Source organism: Anoplopoma fimbria, chromosome 3, assembly GCF_027596085.1.
Source record: "Anoplopoma fimbria isolate UVic2021 breed Golden Eagle Sablefish chromosome 3, Afim_UVic_2022, whole genome shotgun sequence".
NCBI classification, from domain to species: Eukaryota; Metazoa; Chordata; class Actinopteri; order Perciformes; family Anoplopomatidae; genus Anoplopoma; species Anoplopoma fimbria.
This window is the reverse complement of record NC_072451.1, coordinates 10,364,455-10,380,790: the sequence shown is the minus strand read 5'-3', so window position 1 is coordinate 10,380,790 and position 16,336 is coordinate 10,364,455. Positions and strand designations below refer to the sequence as shown.

Sequence of the window (16,336 nt, the reverse complement as noted above, 5' to 3'; positions counted from 1 at the left end):
TGGTGTTTGGGCAAGACACACACACATATACACTGTCACACACACACACACACACACACACACACACACACACACACACACACACACACACACACACACACACACACACACACACAGTGCAGACAGCTGAGCAGAGAGGCCACATAGTTGTATATACTATACAACGATGCTGAGTACTATAAGTGCAATAAAATCTTAGATGCAATAAATTAGCATAAGTGATATTTTCCACTGCTTTGCCCAGTATCCCATCCACTGCCGGTGTTGTGATAAGTTTGTTTGGCCCTTCAAATAGTGTTTCCTTTCCTGATGCCCTCCAGGGATTGTGTTTGGTCGATAGAGGGTCGGACATCCTCCAAAGGATGTATGGGCACAAGTAAAATAGAATCTTAAAACTCCCCCTTATGACATCTATAATATAACAATTAATAAACACTAGAGAGATTTTGGCATTGCTGTTGTAAACATTGCAACTAGAAGCAATATTTAGTTTCTGCTCTAACCTTTCTATATGTATTCTTTTAACAGTACCAGTCCCTTTTCATAAAATTGGTTGAGGGTTTTATTTCCCTTCAAAGAAAGTAAATAATGGAACAAAATATGAGCCACATGTCTTAGGAACAAGCTGTATCTACCTTCAATCACCTTTATTAGACAAACTGTGATTGTATGACTGTTTTGTAAATTAACTTTGCAGATTGCAGCATCGGCCACCACCGCGTATCACCTCCAGAGGGCGCTGCCAGGGGGCATTGTGTTAATGGAACTGGCTTTTCAGGTAAGATAAGGATCATGAAGGGCACTCAGGATCATCAGTTCACTGACATGTTTGCTAACATCACAAAGGTATACATCTCTTATTGCATTTTGAGCACATTTGGGACAATTCATGTATGTTTTTTTATGATAATGCCAACAGTTTTCTGGAGCATACCACAGATTTTTGTCTTCTCCCAGACGATTGTTGGTATCGGTTTACGACAATGTGGTATCAAATTGACTTTCACACACTTAATAAATATTTTTAAAATAGTCAGGAGTTTTAAAAAATATATATTGCAGCATGTTACAGTAACATATATAAAAAGAAGTCTCCCTTGGTTGATTTTCATACACTACAGTTAATGTAAACCAGTGGTTTAGTCTAAGAATGTTTAACAGGATTAATGCTATCTCCACAAACCTTACTCTTGTGTATGCTAAAGGAAGATTTAGTTGGTCCCAAATCATAGTATGTCAAATGCAGTATGCGAAAAATAAAATGATGTCCTTTTACATCCGGTCGCATTTTGCCGTATGCAACCCAGCTGGCTTTTTTGCCTGTTCTGACCCACAATCCTTTTTTCACAGCAAGATATATAAGTTGCATTGACTGAGCTGCAGAGAAAGAACAGACAGATTATAGCTCATTGACAGATATCACATATATAGGATATATGAGTGAGGGGGTCAAAGTTCAAATTTGAATGTTATGACAAAGTAGTATCCCCACCTGTATGCATACTGCATGCAACAGAGAGTACTTTTTTAAGGGAGCTGCAGTACGTACCAAAAGGTATAATTATGGGATGTAAACGCAGTCTAATATTAATACAAGCGGGCTAGCAACTACCCGAGTCAGTACTTAGGCACAGTGGTGCTTTGAGCTAAATGCTAACGTCAGCGTGCCAAAAATGCTCACAATGACAATGAAAACATGTCAATGATTGGCAGTTATAACGTCCACCTTGTTCACTATCCTAGCTCAGCATGTTAGCATTCTAACAATACTGACCTGATAATGGCGCTAGATGGAAAGTCAGAATCCCCAAATTTATTAGTATTCATCATCTGGGGACCACAACTGTCCATAACATTTCATGGCGTTCCATCCAACGTTTTATTTTTCACTCTGGACTAAAGCGGTGAAGTGCCTGACTGACGTTGTCGTTCTTAGAGCTGCACTGCTTGTAAAGATTAGAGATGAAACATCAGAGGCAGCAGAGGTCAGGATGTCCTCACTTTAAGCATTGGTCAAGCTCTAAAAACACTATATCCTACACTTCCCACACTGCAACTTGGTACCATCTTTTATTAGACCTCCCTGCCTGGTAAACACACGCACCTTTCAAGCTCCTCACCCCCAGTTTATTGGGCAGACTTTCTGCTAACAATTTGTATTTTCCCAGTCCGAGCCAAAATAATCACTAATTCAATTTTCCCAACTTGATTAAGCTCCTGCAGAGCATAGAAGACATAATACAACTGTTTTTTTCTCCAGCTGTGAGGAGACAAATGAAACAAAGCAAAAAGTTGACTTTGACCCAAAGATAGTAACGGCACTAGGACTCGTGTCATTACATTTCCCTGTCGTCTCAGTACAGTGAGTTTGACCCGCGTGTGCATTGTCTGCTTTTCCAGACATATTATTTCCAAGCAAACATCACAATTAGTTTTCTGGTGTCTGGGTTTTTGTTTTGTTCTTAGTTACAGCTTTAAATAGCTACTGTAGGTTCAGAAGGAGATAAACCCACAGGGACTTAATGTTGTGCTTGTGTGGATGGACTTGTGTGGCTCAATTACTCTGAGTTTCCATGGAAGGCCATTTGAAAGGTCTTAAATTATCATTCTGTCTGTAAAGTAGAGTTAACAGTAAAGTTAACTTCAGTGTGCCATTCTCCCCATGGATGTTTTTTGTTTTTTATGAAATAATCCTGTGTTCTCTATATGCCTTCTCCTTCCTCCAGGGGTGTTACTTCTGTGTGAAGCAGTATGCACTGGAGTGTTCCCGCATTCCCATGGGCCAGACCGTCAACTCCCAGGTAAATGATTGTCAGAAAACCTGCACACTGAGCTGTGACTTTCTTCTGTGGTCTTGTAGGATTGAAAGTATGAAAGGGATGATGCAGGTGTACTGATCTCCTTGTATGTCAGTGGTATTACAGGAGAATCCACAGCCTTCTGGGGGAAGTTTCCGGGCCCTGAATTGGGTTCCAGGGGCTCTTAAGAAGGTTCCAGTGCTACTGGCCCGGGGTCTTGGAGGTCCCAGGATTCAGACAAATTGAATGTTTGGATGTTTGAGATGTGTTTTTAGGGATTTGCATTTCTTATGGCCACTGGGTGGCGACTCCTCTGTTTACAAAAAGAAGTCAGATTGTATAGAAGTCTATGAGAAAATGACTCTACTTCTCACTTGATTTATTCCCTCAGTAAACATGAGTTTATGGTCTCAATTGTTGCGTTCAGGTCTTCTTCAATACAGAATGATGTTCCTTTAGTAAATTTTGATCCCATTATGAGTAAAATAGACCAGTATTCTTTATGATTGACACGTTGCAAAAAAAAGCCAAGACACGTAACTCAAGGGTTTAAAATGGTGGTCCACAAACAATGGGTGACGCCAGACAACTACATCTGTTTCTTTTATGCTCTTTATGTTAATTTCTCTGTATTTATTTGATAGAAGTTATTGCAATTAAAACTGACTGCTCTTATTACATTCTCCCCTTATGTATCTCACTATGATTATATCATTTAAAGTGTAGATATTCCTACAGCCTGGCTCTAAAAGACACTTAAACTCTTCCCATAGAGAGATAACTGAATAAACAGTTCAGAAAAATTGCTTTCCAGCAATTTTCAGTCATCGAAAAACTCATTGGAAGTAAGAGAATAAGTATGATGTTCTGGAAAATCTTATGTTGTCCTGAAAAATTATTTCAACATTCTCCTGTTTACTTTATCTCAAAATGAACTACTAGGCTATCTATCAGAGCTCGCCAAAACTGATCACATTGCCATCTCAAAGGGAATGATTAGCCTTGTTAAAGACTCCACTTGAATTTTGAGTAAAGGGACTTAACTATTGTGTGAGTCAGTCGGAAAACTCAACTCTTACTTTCAATCCTGCATTCAGGTATTTATCAATTCTGTCTAGATTTGTCACTCTGCAAAGTTTTGGGCTACTATTTGTGTAATAGCGTGGTGCAGTAATAAGTCCTCAAACGGAGGAAATGAGTCAGCATTTTTTAACTTATAGTGCTCCTTTGTTTCTCAAAGTCACTCAGTTAAATAATTGTGATTTCTGTTAGATGCTTGAATTAAGGTCTGTTTTGACACAAGCTTGTGGGAGTTTCACATTTTGTTCTACGATATAAAATACGTTAGTAATTACCCAGCTTGTGAATTTTGAATCTTTTACTTGTCTTAATAATGAAGCGGTTGATGTCTATATGTGTCTAAATAAGACTACTAAACGTCATCACGCCCTTTACAGCATTGTTTTGAATACTCACGCCACCATGTTGAAGTTCCTTTATAGCCTAACGTTAACTTTTTACGCTCCAAAAATCATAAAAGTGTGTTAATTTGTGAAGATTATCTTGCTGAACTAAGTATCATAAAAGTTTGTTTGCCACACAGCCTCCTGCAATGATCCAATATCCAATGGAAAAATCCCACTGTCTTTTTGTGGAGGGAACCAGTGTGATGCTACTTTCTGGGTTGGCATATAACAATACGTCATCACTGCAGACCTAATTGCTGTTTCATCCTTTTCCTGGGAAACTGAAAAACTAATAATGGTCAGTCTTGGGCGTAATGTCTTTTACTCGGGGGACCGTGATGCAAGGATGTTTGAGAAGACTTTTGCTGCTGTGTGGTCTTTGCTGTAGTTCTATTTTATTTTGCTGCTGTGGGTTTTTCTTTCTGGCTACATCTTCGGTGCCAGATGGTCTTCGCTGAGATTACAGGTCAGGGAAAAAGTTTGGTTAATAGTCTGTGTGATGTCCCATTTCTGGGGGTTATGTGTTGATGAAGTTTGTGCAGCTGGTGCTTTTTGATTTATCTGGTCATCTATACTGGAGGTTTTTGCTTATAGAACCTACAGTTATCAAGGGATTAGGCTGAATATATTTTTGTTATTGTCAATAATGTATTTGTTAGGGACCATTTGCACCACATTTAGGACCCTATTTTAAATGCCGAAGATATGACCAAAATCGTATAAATTAAAAGATTTTAGTTAGAGAGCAAACAAACCAGACAACAGCCAAGCCTAATTTTGGCCTGCCACCTAGTTATTCACTGAATTCATGTCAATTAGCGACAGCTGACCTACAGCCAGTGACGTTTGTCATTTGAACTGGTGACAGCGACGGTTAGCGACCACTAAAAGAGAACATAAACATATGTACTTTATGGGTATTTGAAAAGACTGATGGAGTCTATAAATGGCAGCCGAGTTGTTAGAATCCTGGCAGCACCCACTGGCCTTTGCATTGCATTTAATTCGGTGTTACACCATATTCAGTTTGGCAGTTGCTCTTTAAACTCACAGCACCGGAGCATTTGTTTATGCCATAGAGATGTTACTAATGTTACCATTATTTTGATTATGATAGATTTTTTTTTTTTAAGTAGAATGACAATAAATCCAGGTCAAGGAATTGTGAGTTGACAACAACATGCGTTCATTTGGGAGTGCATCTTTATATATTTTTGTATTTCCTTGACCTCCAAACATTTATTTTTGGACTTTGGTTTCTATCCATTGTTGACACTGGATATATATTTTTTTCGGTTCAGACCCTTTTTAAAGGTAAACCGCCTGTGAAGACGAAATCCTGATGCTCTCCGAGAGCAATTCTTCATCTGGAAAGAAAATAGCTTTGCTTCAGTACCTTCACTTACAGGGTGTTACTCACACTATGTCACCTTCTCCAATCCATGAGTTTCATGCCGTGCAGTATTACTGCAAGAAAGAAAAGTTTTTTGTCCAACAGGCAAACATGCAAAGCTGCCTTAGAAGCTAAAGTATGTTTTAGGATATTGAAAGCTCAGCATTGTGTATTTGTGACTGAATAGGTGTTAAATACGGGTTAATTATATTTGTGTTCTTTCCATTAGCTCTTACACATGACATGAATTGATATTAATTTGCTTGTACGTTCTTTCTTTCCTTAAATTATATTATCTTTACTTCCTCTCTTTGGATGCTGGGTCTTAAAGCAGTTTCGTCACAGGGAGGAATACTGCTCTCATCTGGGCGTCTCTTCTTAGCGACAGACATTAGGCTATTTTTAACTTTTACAGGAGAAACATGTATATTTGGTCACATCAGCTTTTTAAACTACAATATCTGTAGCTAAATCAATTAATTTCTATGGAATTCCCATGTAGTTGTAAAGTAAAATCGGCATATCCTTCACTTGGAGTTCAACATTGGGGAACTTTTCCACGACAGTTGTCGAACGCCACTAGAACATTGCCTAACCTTTGAGGGAATCGAGAGCTGGAAAGTTGTTGTAGCTCACTAGCTGAATTGCACCGTCCAGTTTTGCTAAACTCTCCTCTGCTGGAGTCTAACTGCTCCACAGTAGAGACATGGTTTTAAGACAGTTATGAGACGGCACTTGATTCGACAAATATGTTTCTTTGCAAAAGTTTGTTAAAGGTGCTATATACAAGATTGGAAGCATTTCTGTTGCCTCTCAGCGACTCTAAACATGGTGAATGGCTGAGCAGCGGCTCATCGCTAACAATGCTAACAGTGTACAAAAGTACTCTGGGATTACAACACCCACAGAGGGAGAGTGTCTTCATTCTCTGCTCGGGTAGACATTAGTCCTCTATATCTTTACACAATAAATAGTTGTTGAATATTGAATTTAGCGACTTTAACATATTGTCCCGTTAGCAACTGATCTGACCAGCTAGCTTGGATTGTAAAGTTCTTGACTGGCTAACGTTTTAACAGTTAGCTCACCAGCGACAGTAGTGCTTTATTTTACAGAACATACATACACTATGACAATATAACAGCCAGTATTTACAGACAAAAGTTATTACTTTATAAATGTCTTCAGTAGTTCACCAATTAGCTGTGCCTGAGGTCACAGCATCACCAGGCTTATTTTTCAGAATAACTTTGCTGTGCCACTTTCTGGTGTGACTGGACCGGGAAACTTTTAAGGAGCTCGTTCCGAGTGAGGAATTTAGTGAGCAACTTGAGTTTGAGCCACAAGTGAATACAAAACAAGCTGGGTTTGTTAGTTCCACCATCTTCCCCATTTGATCTGCATCTATTAGAGATATTTGTACCATCCTGGGCTCTGGACTTCCATGAGAAAATACAAAATAGGTTTGTACCTTCAAATCCTTTGCCTGTATATAGAATTGGAAGAAATGTGATTCTAAATCTAGTAACTGAGTTTGAAGATGGCTCAGGAAATGCAGCTCAGCTGTGTGGTCTACACATGATCAAAGGTGCGATTTGTCATATCTGCCATTTAAGATTTTTTTTTAAAGATTTCAGGCTTTTCAGATGTAACTCTTATCCCATCTGCCAACAACCCACGGCTTAATTTCCTGCTTAAGCTCTGGTTCTGTGTTAGGGGAACATCACATGCCGTTTCCATTCTCTCCCGCTTGTGACTGATCCGTTTTCAGATTTTTGACTTGGTTCACTTTGATGTGACAAAGTCAGAGACGCAGTTGTTTTTACAGTACACATGTTGCTGTAGAAAATGAACAGGCATGCATGGCAAAATGATTGATGGTTGAATTCTATTCAGCTGCTTTAGTTTCAGGGTCTTGGTGTCACATTGTCATGTCTTACTGGGAAATGAATAGAACAGACATCTCAAGAGACAACACAACATCTGTGCCTTTTGCTACTTTGACAAGCCAGAATGTCTGCAGAAAAAAGGGTTATTCTGGGATAACGTATGCTAATTACATAGTAGGACAATTATAGAGGAGTCATAAAGTTAGTACACACTTACGCAGCATTATTTTACTAACATTAGCTAATATTAACCAAAATAAGCTACCGGTTGTACAATGCCAAGAAAGGCTGTCGTTTTTTGTTTTTTTTTATTGCCCATGGATCTATGTTTTCATTAATAAGAGGGAGATCATGTTTTACAAAAGTCACACATTGTAGTGACGTAAAATCTGAGGAACACCTTTAGGGATTTGTTTCAGATTTGGCACAAATGTCCACCTAGATTCAAGGAGGAACTTATTTTTTGTCGGTCAAGGTCACTGTGATCTCACAAAACACATTTTTGGCCATAACTCAATCATTGGTATGTTAATTATTACAATTTCATACACATTTCTATCAGGATCTAAAAATGATAAAGTGATGTTGTTTTTGACAGGAATGGATGTAAATTGCATCTTGGCTGGCTAGGGGAGGCATACAACTGCTATGGTGGGAACTATAATCACAATAAAAGCCTACTGTACGACTGCTTTCACATTAAAAGCATTTATAATAAAACACACACAGGAAGTGTTGTTTGTGTCAACAGTAGATGTGTCTTCAGTTTACTGCAGCACAGAAGAAAACAGTTGGGCTCTTGCTGTGACAATGCACCAGTAAATAATGATAAATAAGGAGATATTGTGCATAGGGGATTGCGATGCCGCTATAACTTAATGAATGTAGCAGAATGTATGTAAGTACTGCATATACAGGCATTGGTGTTTTACACATTAACTTGCGCTCACAAGTGGTATAGTAGTCGACTTCTTGTCGGATAACGTGGTAAAATGGTCCACTCTACAACAGACCTGATTTTCTTATATTGACCTCTGGGCACCAGTCTTATCAAATAGAGGTCCACAGGTAAGGTTTGACAAACCATGTTCTTATTGTAGTATCTCCTCAGTCTTCCTTTCCATCCATCTGTCTGTGTGTCTGCCTAGTCCCACCTCATGTCATCTCTCCATCAGGGCAGCCTCCTCACCAAACCGCGTTGCAAGCCGTTTCCAGATGCCACCCCAGTATCTGACTGTGCGGTATGTCCCAGCCATTCTCAAGGGAGGGGTGTCTCACTACAATCAGGCTTCACCCCTCCCCGCCGCTCTGCTTGCTGCCATCAGTCCTGGTCTCTTCCTTTCCAAACTACATGTCTGTGTTTTTTATCTCTTCGGGAATGAATGGGTTTCAGTGTTCAAAAGTGTTTTCTTCATACTTGTGGGAGCTACAACATACAGCTTGACTATAAAGCAAGTAGTAGGTTTAGCTGGATGAACATGGGTTTTATTTAGGCAAAGGTCTGGTATTTGAAATATCTTCTTCTTTTTGAGGTTCAGGCCTCAAAAGTCAAGCTCTCCTGTGATTTCCTTTTCCGTCTTGACTTTCAACAGGCTGACTGCCTCTATGCTTGCTGGTTTGGGTGTCGTGGGTTTCTCAGCTTGTATTATTCTAACTGTCTGTTCAATCGCTATTGTACCCTCTGCCCCTCCTCTGATAATCTTACTTTATTTCCTTTTGCATCTTGGTTGCCAGGGGCTTGACTGGAGCTAAGACTTCCCTGCAGGGCCTACTTCCACTTTCAGGGATAGCATCTCTTTAGTTTAAAGGGTCAATTATTGAATAACATGGGGCTGGAAACTGCTGCTGCTCTGCTCGCTATAGATGATCATTTTGTCAAACTGACATTTGGTTGGATTTTTTTTTTTTATTGGTTCAAATCCTAGTAAAATTAGGGATTAATTTGTGTCAATGACTACATATTTGAGCCAACATCAATGATGTGGAGTTCCGCAGGGTTCAATTCTAGGGCCACCTCTGTTCAAATTCTACATGTTCCCACTAGGGTAAAGAAGGCAAAACTACTGAGTGCAAACAAGTGATTGGATGTGCTTTAAATAATTAATTTGAGGCCTGTAGCAATGTAAGGGGAGTTTATATAAGTTGTTTTGTTTATAGGCTGATTAGTTTATAGGCTGGTTCTATTATTTTTAGAGTTTACTTCCACATTTGATGAATTCACATATAAGACAAAATATTTGCTTTATTATTATTCTTATCATTATTATCAATTATAACATTCTCATATGTTTATAGAAAACTAAAGTGGTTGATGATTGATGTCCACCATTTGGTTTTTAAAATGGCAACATACATCTGATATCTGACCTCATATTTGAAATTAGGTACTTAAAAAAAATACAAATATATATATATATATTTTTATTTATTTAAAAGCAGGGGAGGTTTTAGATATTTCACATGAAATTTTATATTTCACATAATTTGTTAATGTCTGTAATATTTCACAACTGGGACTCGATCTTTGCTACGATCCTCGCTAAATGATGACAGTAAATCTACTATTACCATATTAAAGACATAGAGAAAAAATTAAGAATTTATATCTAATAAAGTTTGTCAGATCACTGTTCTAGCTACCTTTGTGTAAAATACTTAGATTCCACCCAAATGACGTAGTGTTTGTATAATATACATGTTTAATTATCTCTGTTTTCCAGGACAGAAAATGCAGGAGTACAACCCTGATAATGGACGTCACCATTTTTAAGATCTCCTATCATGGCTGCTCTTTTTTTTTTTTTTTTTTTTCTTTCAATCAACATGCTTTTGTGTATACTCCTTTTCTTGTATGACCCCGAATGATAACAGCTTCTCCCCGTCAATGTAGCCTCTGTCATTAATTTCACTTCCGCTGAGAGAGAGAGGCTGACAGGAGACGAGCTGCAGCCCCGACGACTCAACCTGACAATTTGTTACATTTGGTGTTTAATTAGCTAGAACATGAACCGTTTGGGATTACAGGTTAGGAAATAATAAATGTTAGCTTGACAGTCGAGAGGACGCACGTAGGAAATGTACTACCTCTGAGCTGAAGAGTTTTTTTTTTTTTGTCCCAGTGGCCTCCTGGCTACATCGATAGCAGGCTAAGAGGTCACACTTAATGTGTCTGCCAGACTGCAGGGAACACCGCCGGAGAGAGAAATGTTAATGTTTATCTTTTTCATTCCACTGTGCCAAAAAATATTCTTTCTTATCTCTGCGGATGAGGGGTGCAATAATGCTGAATGTCTCCTGCACTCGTGCTAGTTTCTAAACAAGCATTGAGACATGGAAAAGGTGCTAAAAGGTTCCAGAGTTGAAGGTTTTTCTCTCGCTAAAGTGAGCCGTGCAGTTTTTCCTTGCCTCTTTGATTTGATAAAGCCTATTTGTAAAGGTTCCAAGCATATGGTCCAGATGAAAGTAAACGCAGCAGGAGCATTCAGCCCTCCCCATAAACTCCCTTTGTGCTGTAATTAACTGCACACCGCGGCCTCTCTCTGCAGACATTTACATTTGCAATTAATGCTTTTGTCAGACCCCTTTTGATGTCGGATTTAATTAAATAAGATGCTATTGTGAATCCGATTGATATCGAAGTTGCTTTCAAAAGGCTCTCACCAAGGAGCAATGGGAGCAGCAGGGCTTTAAGGTGCACAGCACGAAGCATTCGAGGCCAGCAGCAGCTGAATTGGCAGGGTTATTCCCCTTCAAATGCAAAGCAGATTCACTAGTGGATAATTACACAGATAACCATTCAGAGATGCTATTCATCCCCAGCAATCTGTGTAATGAAAACGGCCAGTCTTATCATAAGACACTTGTTTCACTGTGACTTCTTTAGCACCGTGACGGTCCACTAGTGGCTCTGAGCCTGTAACGACTTTGTCCACCCCTTCTGTCTTCAGCTCTCCATGCTCTTCACCGAGGAGTGCGATAAGGTGCGGGACCTGATGCACGTTCACTCCTTCAGCTACGACTTCCACCTGCGGGTGGTTCATCAGTACCTGGTCGGCTGCCATATGACGTTGCGACAGGGCTACCAGCTCACCGACTTCCTGGACGACTTCATCTCCCATCACCCCGACATTCCCAAGTTCGGCCGCAACCATGTCTTCCAAGGTGACTTTGGTGTAAAGTCATATTTAAATTCACCCTGCAACCCCCACGGGTCATCTAGAATCCCCAGTCGTAGGTAGATTCACTAAAGAATTTACGCTGGAAAGAGCAAATGTGTGACTCCATCAGAATACCTTGTTATTAACTCACAGTGGATCAAGAGTAGAGACTCTGCTGTCTTGGATTAGGCTTAAGTGGTGCTTCAAATATTCAAATTGCCTTCACAATGCATTAGAATCTACTGTAACCCTCAGGCTTTTATTCCATCTGTGGGTATCCAAGTCTTGTTATAATAATTATATTCTACCTGTGACTACTGTATCTTGCTGATGCTTAGAAGGACAATTAGTTTGGGACTGGTTTCTTAAAAACAAAATGCCAAAGAGGACAGAAGGTCAAAAAAATACGTTGAAGTTGTCAGCATTCATTAAAGAAGTAAAAAAAGTTTCCAGATTAATATTAAGAATTATCTGATTAAGCATACAGGGATCAAGGTCGAATGGGCATATTATGGCAAGTACCCACAAAGTATTTAGGTTGGATATCCAGCAGTAGAGGTTAGTAATGGGACTTAAAGAGGGCTATTCTACTCGATCATAGGTGTGGTTCAACAGACCTGTCAACCTATAGAGGTCAGTACAGCAGTGCCTTTACTGCTTGCATGGTTTTGTGCAAAGTTTCTCTTTAATTGTTTAAGAACAAATCCAAATTCACCACGGGGTACACCCCAAACAACACTATTACTTTAAATCCTAAATGATGGCTCTTGCTGGACTAATTCCATTTCTTTATTTTACTTTTATTAGCGTTAGGAAAGGGGAGGCTGAAATTCTCATGAGCTGGAACAAGTTGGAAACATAAAACTTGGCCTGTTAACTGGAAATGATGTTCAAGTGCTTCCTAAGAAATATGACTTGGTTGGCCCCACATTGGGGCTTTGATTAACGCCCCAAAAACAATGTGCGAGGCCCCGCCCTTCAAACAATACGTCTGGCTGCCTTGAACTTGGACAGACATGTCCACCTCAACGTGCTCTACAAAAAGCCTCTTGGACCATAAAATCTTCCAGAATTTCTTTTCCACTATTTAGCATTTTCTGAAAAATACATTTTTGACTTTGGGTCAGAAATTCTGTGTATAATTATTGGACCAATCATGTCAAAAGTTATAAAAAGCTACTTGGTGTCTCATATACTTTTCAAGCGATTGATCAATAATCTTCATAAAGGCATGGCTCAGCACATAACTAAACCAAATTCAATAACAGTTGGGCTAATCATCACAAAACTTGCAGGATATATCCACAAGAGTACCTGAAACACCCTGAAAGTTCATGCAAAAGACTATAAATCAGAAATAGTTTGTCCAATCATTACAAAACTTGCAGGATATGTTTGCTGGCAATGTTGAAACACATGTGATCAATTATTTTGAAATCACTCAATAGGGGGGCGCCACCAGTTTAAACTTGTGAATTGGGCCTTTATTAAACCAATCGCAGTTTGTCCCAACATCACCGAACTTGCTGGATATTTTTAATTAAGTTGTTGAAAGATGTCAATAAATGCCAAGAAATATGACTTAGGGGACTTTGAGTGTTCAATAAGTGACAGGCTGCTTACATTGTGATGGTGACACAAGTGTTTGCCTGCTCTCAGTCCTTCTTTGGACAGAATTAAACCAGCTGAGGTGACTTAGCTCGGCTTTGTGAAGCCCGGAACTCCCTCGCATCCGCCTGCGGCTTGGATCTTGGCAGTTGAGCTGCTTCTTTCTGTTAAATGGCCGTTGGCAGCTTTATTGTACCTTTGTATTTGCCTTAAGGTGTGAGTCTGAGTATAGGTATTAATCTGCACTGCATGTCCAGCATCTCCTCCAGCTCGCCCTACAGCTCACTGCTGGCCAGAAAGAGAATCTTTCAAATTGTTTCACTGCCACAGAAAAAAGAAATGAGTTAAATCCAAACTGCTTTCATTTGTTTTCCTTTCCATGACGTATTTATGTTTCACTGCTTCTTCAGACTTAGCAGTAGGTCTTCATGAGTCATTGAAGGAAATCTTGATTGTCTTCATGACCGTCTCTGATCCTTGTGTACATCAGGGAGCTTCTCCATCTCCACGGGGATGATAACGGCTCATCAGCTCTACAACTACATCACTGACCACGCCAGCACCTACGGCATGAAGCCGCTCCGCATGTCCAAGGCTGCCGTCGCCACTGACAACAAGAAAGGGACGCCAGACCTGCACGAGTATGCACTAGTGGCTCTGTGGAACAGGTAGAAATACATCCAAATCGCATCATACATACATTCTCATTAAATAAACAGCTTCATTTAAACCTTCTCTGTCTTCTCTTCCTCCTTGCTTTAGTTCGGGTTCCTACAAGGACCTGGAGGGCCTGCACCACCATGATGACTTTGACGTGTCCCTAGTGGTGTGCCATAATGCCGCTCCATTTGAGGAACAGTCAGATGGGGAGAGGCATTTGTTGAGGTAAAGAGATCTGAAAGAACAGATTAAAGAAGATGTAAAGAGTGAGCCCGAAACAGCGAAAATATTTCACCTTAGTTTGTTTTTCAATTGTCCATATCTAAAATCTGAAGTAGAGTCTGAATGATACTGGATTTTGAAGTCAATATGGATTTTATTTTCTTTGACATCGGAAAGTAATGTCCTAAATATTAAATAAAAAAAGATTTGAAATTTTACAGTTGAAAAAACACAGACAGTAGATTTGAAACTAAAGATATACAGTATATGTCAAGTTTATTATAACACTGTACAATTTAATACATCATAGTGTTAATTCTTTAAAAAGTCTAGGTGATCCTTATCAAAATTGGTTTCTTATGTTACGTTTAAATATGTAAAATTCTGACTCAAATAATCTCTAATCTCAAGGAGCATGTTGAACTGAAATGAGTGTCTTTCTAAATTCTGCTATTCCTTTATGTGTAGGTTGCGGTTCTATGTGATCATGACCAGTCAGAGGGAGCTCTTCCCCCGCCTCACTGCCGACATGCGCCGTTTCAAGAAGCTCCCTCAGATCCACCGGGATCCTGGCGAGTCGGGTGGCCGGCTCCCTCCCGATCGGGCAGAGGCCTGCGGGCCGCGCGGCGCCGAGCAGGACCTCTGGGAGGAAACGCCGTCTGATGCCACAGCCAATTTGGCTCCGAGCGACGGCAACGAGTTCTACCCTTTGGCGGGGGGCCCGGAGGCCCAGAGGCTGCTTTACCCCTCCCCTCTGTTCCCCCTGCTCAACAACGAGGTGGTGTCGGCCCGCAGACAGATCCAGGCCAGCGTGGAGCAGGCCATGGGTCACTGCCGCAGGGACAACCTGTGGAGGAGGCTGTTCCACGGGGAGCACCTGGCCCTGGACAAGCTGAAGCTGACCAAGCTGTCGTTCAGCGAGCTGGAGGAGCTGCTGGAGGCTGTGCAGAGCCGCTCGGTGGGGGAGATCGACCCACAACTGGTGAGGCTCCTGTTTTATGTTCATCCACCAACCTTTGATCAGCACTCAAACCTAACCATGTCAAGGCCTGGTAACTTCTAAGAGAATAATATAAGGGTCATTCTGGTTTATTATAACCTGGATCTTATTGACCGTTAGGCTGTCATTCTTATTGGTTATGAAAATAATTGTGTACTCTCCAGGTTTATTGCTAAGATCTGGGAACACGGTGACGGCACTTGGTCATGCACCTCTGAATTTTTGTAACTTGGTGCGTGAAGCGCAATCACATGACTTTCACAAGTAGTTTACTGATAAAAACACTATTTACATGTCTAGGAATTATTCAGAGAAGGCCAATAAGTTTTTAAGATGCTTTAAAAACAGGAGGTCTTAAAAATCTTCATTTGAATATAAAATCTGTAGCCAAATCAAATAGTTTACAGGATAGTAAACCTTCATATCTTTATAATACATTAAATCCTCCTCTGCATTGTGGAGATTGGTTTATGGCTTTTTGACGGTAACACCTACAGTCTATGATCATATCTATGAGATACACTCTTTATCCTTTTGATTCCTCCCAGTTCATTTTGTTTGTACGTCTTCTGGCTATTTCGGAGAATAAAGCAGCCGTAGCACATACAGTATAAATGCCTCCTTCATGCTCGGAGTTCTCGCGCCGTCTGCCGAGGATCGTGCTATAGCGCCAAGCCCAAGTATAAACAATGTTTTAATTTGGGTGAACTAACCCTTTAAAAGTAGTTTGCTATCTGCTGTCATGGTTGCATGAGATCAGGACCAGAGTCAGACAAGTATGTGAACACATACGAGAAGGTTGACTCCAGACACAGATAAAAACAGGGGCAACAAAGCTGAACAAAGACAAACATAAACATGAAAGCGCTATGTACACACATATAAACATGAATAACCGCTTCACGCAGTTTAAATCCACGTCTGTCCTCACAGTCACCATATCATAATTTTACACTTTTAGACATTGGTGTGAAATTGTCATAATTAGCTTATGCATTCTGGAGCAATGGCGAAACTGTTTTTGTTAGGTCACAGGGACCTTTGACCACCAAATATTGATCAGTTCATCGTTGAGTCCAAGGGAACGTCTAACACTCCTATGATAATGTCCACTAATCAATTAGTTGATTTAATCAACACATC

General features: G+C 40.1%; 1 protein-coding gene across 1 annotated transcript in view; it reads left to right on the top strand.

Moving 5' to 3' along the window:
* szt2 (SZT2 subunit of KICSTOR complex) overlaps positions 1 to 16,336 on the top strand; it is a 105,818-nt gene that overhangs the window by 85,713 nt on the left and 3,769 nt on the right. The window contains exons 66-72 of the mRNA XM_054623525.1: positions 698 to 778; positions 2,727 to 2,801; positions 8,722 to 8,787; positions 11,494 to 11,707; positions 13,802 to 13,979; positions 14,074 to 14,196; positions 14,662 to 15,175. Coding sequence (XP_054479500.1) covers positions 698 to 778; positions 2,727 to 2,801; positions 8,722 to 8,787; positions 11,494 to 11,707; positions 13,802 to 13,979; positions 14,074 to 14,196; positions 14,662 to 15,175 — 1,251 coding nt within the window. The remainder of the gene's footprint in view (positions 1 to 697; positions 779 to 2,726; positions 2,802 to 8,721; positions 8,788 to 11,493; positions 11,708 to 13,801; positions 13,980 to 14,073; positions 14,197 to 14,661; positions 15,176 to 16,336) is intronic.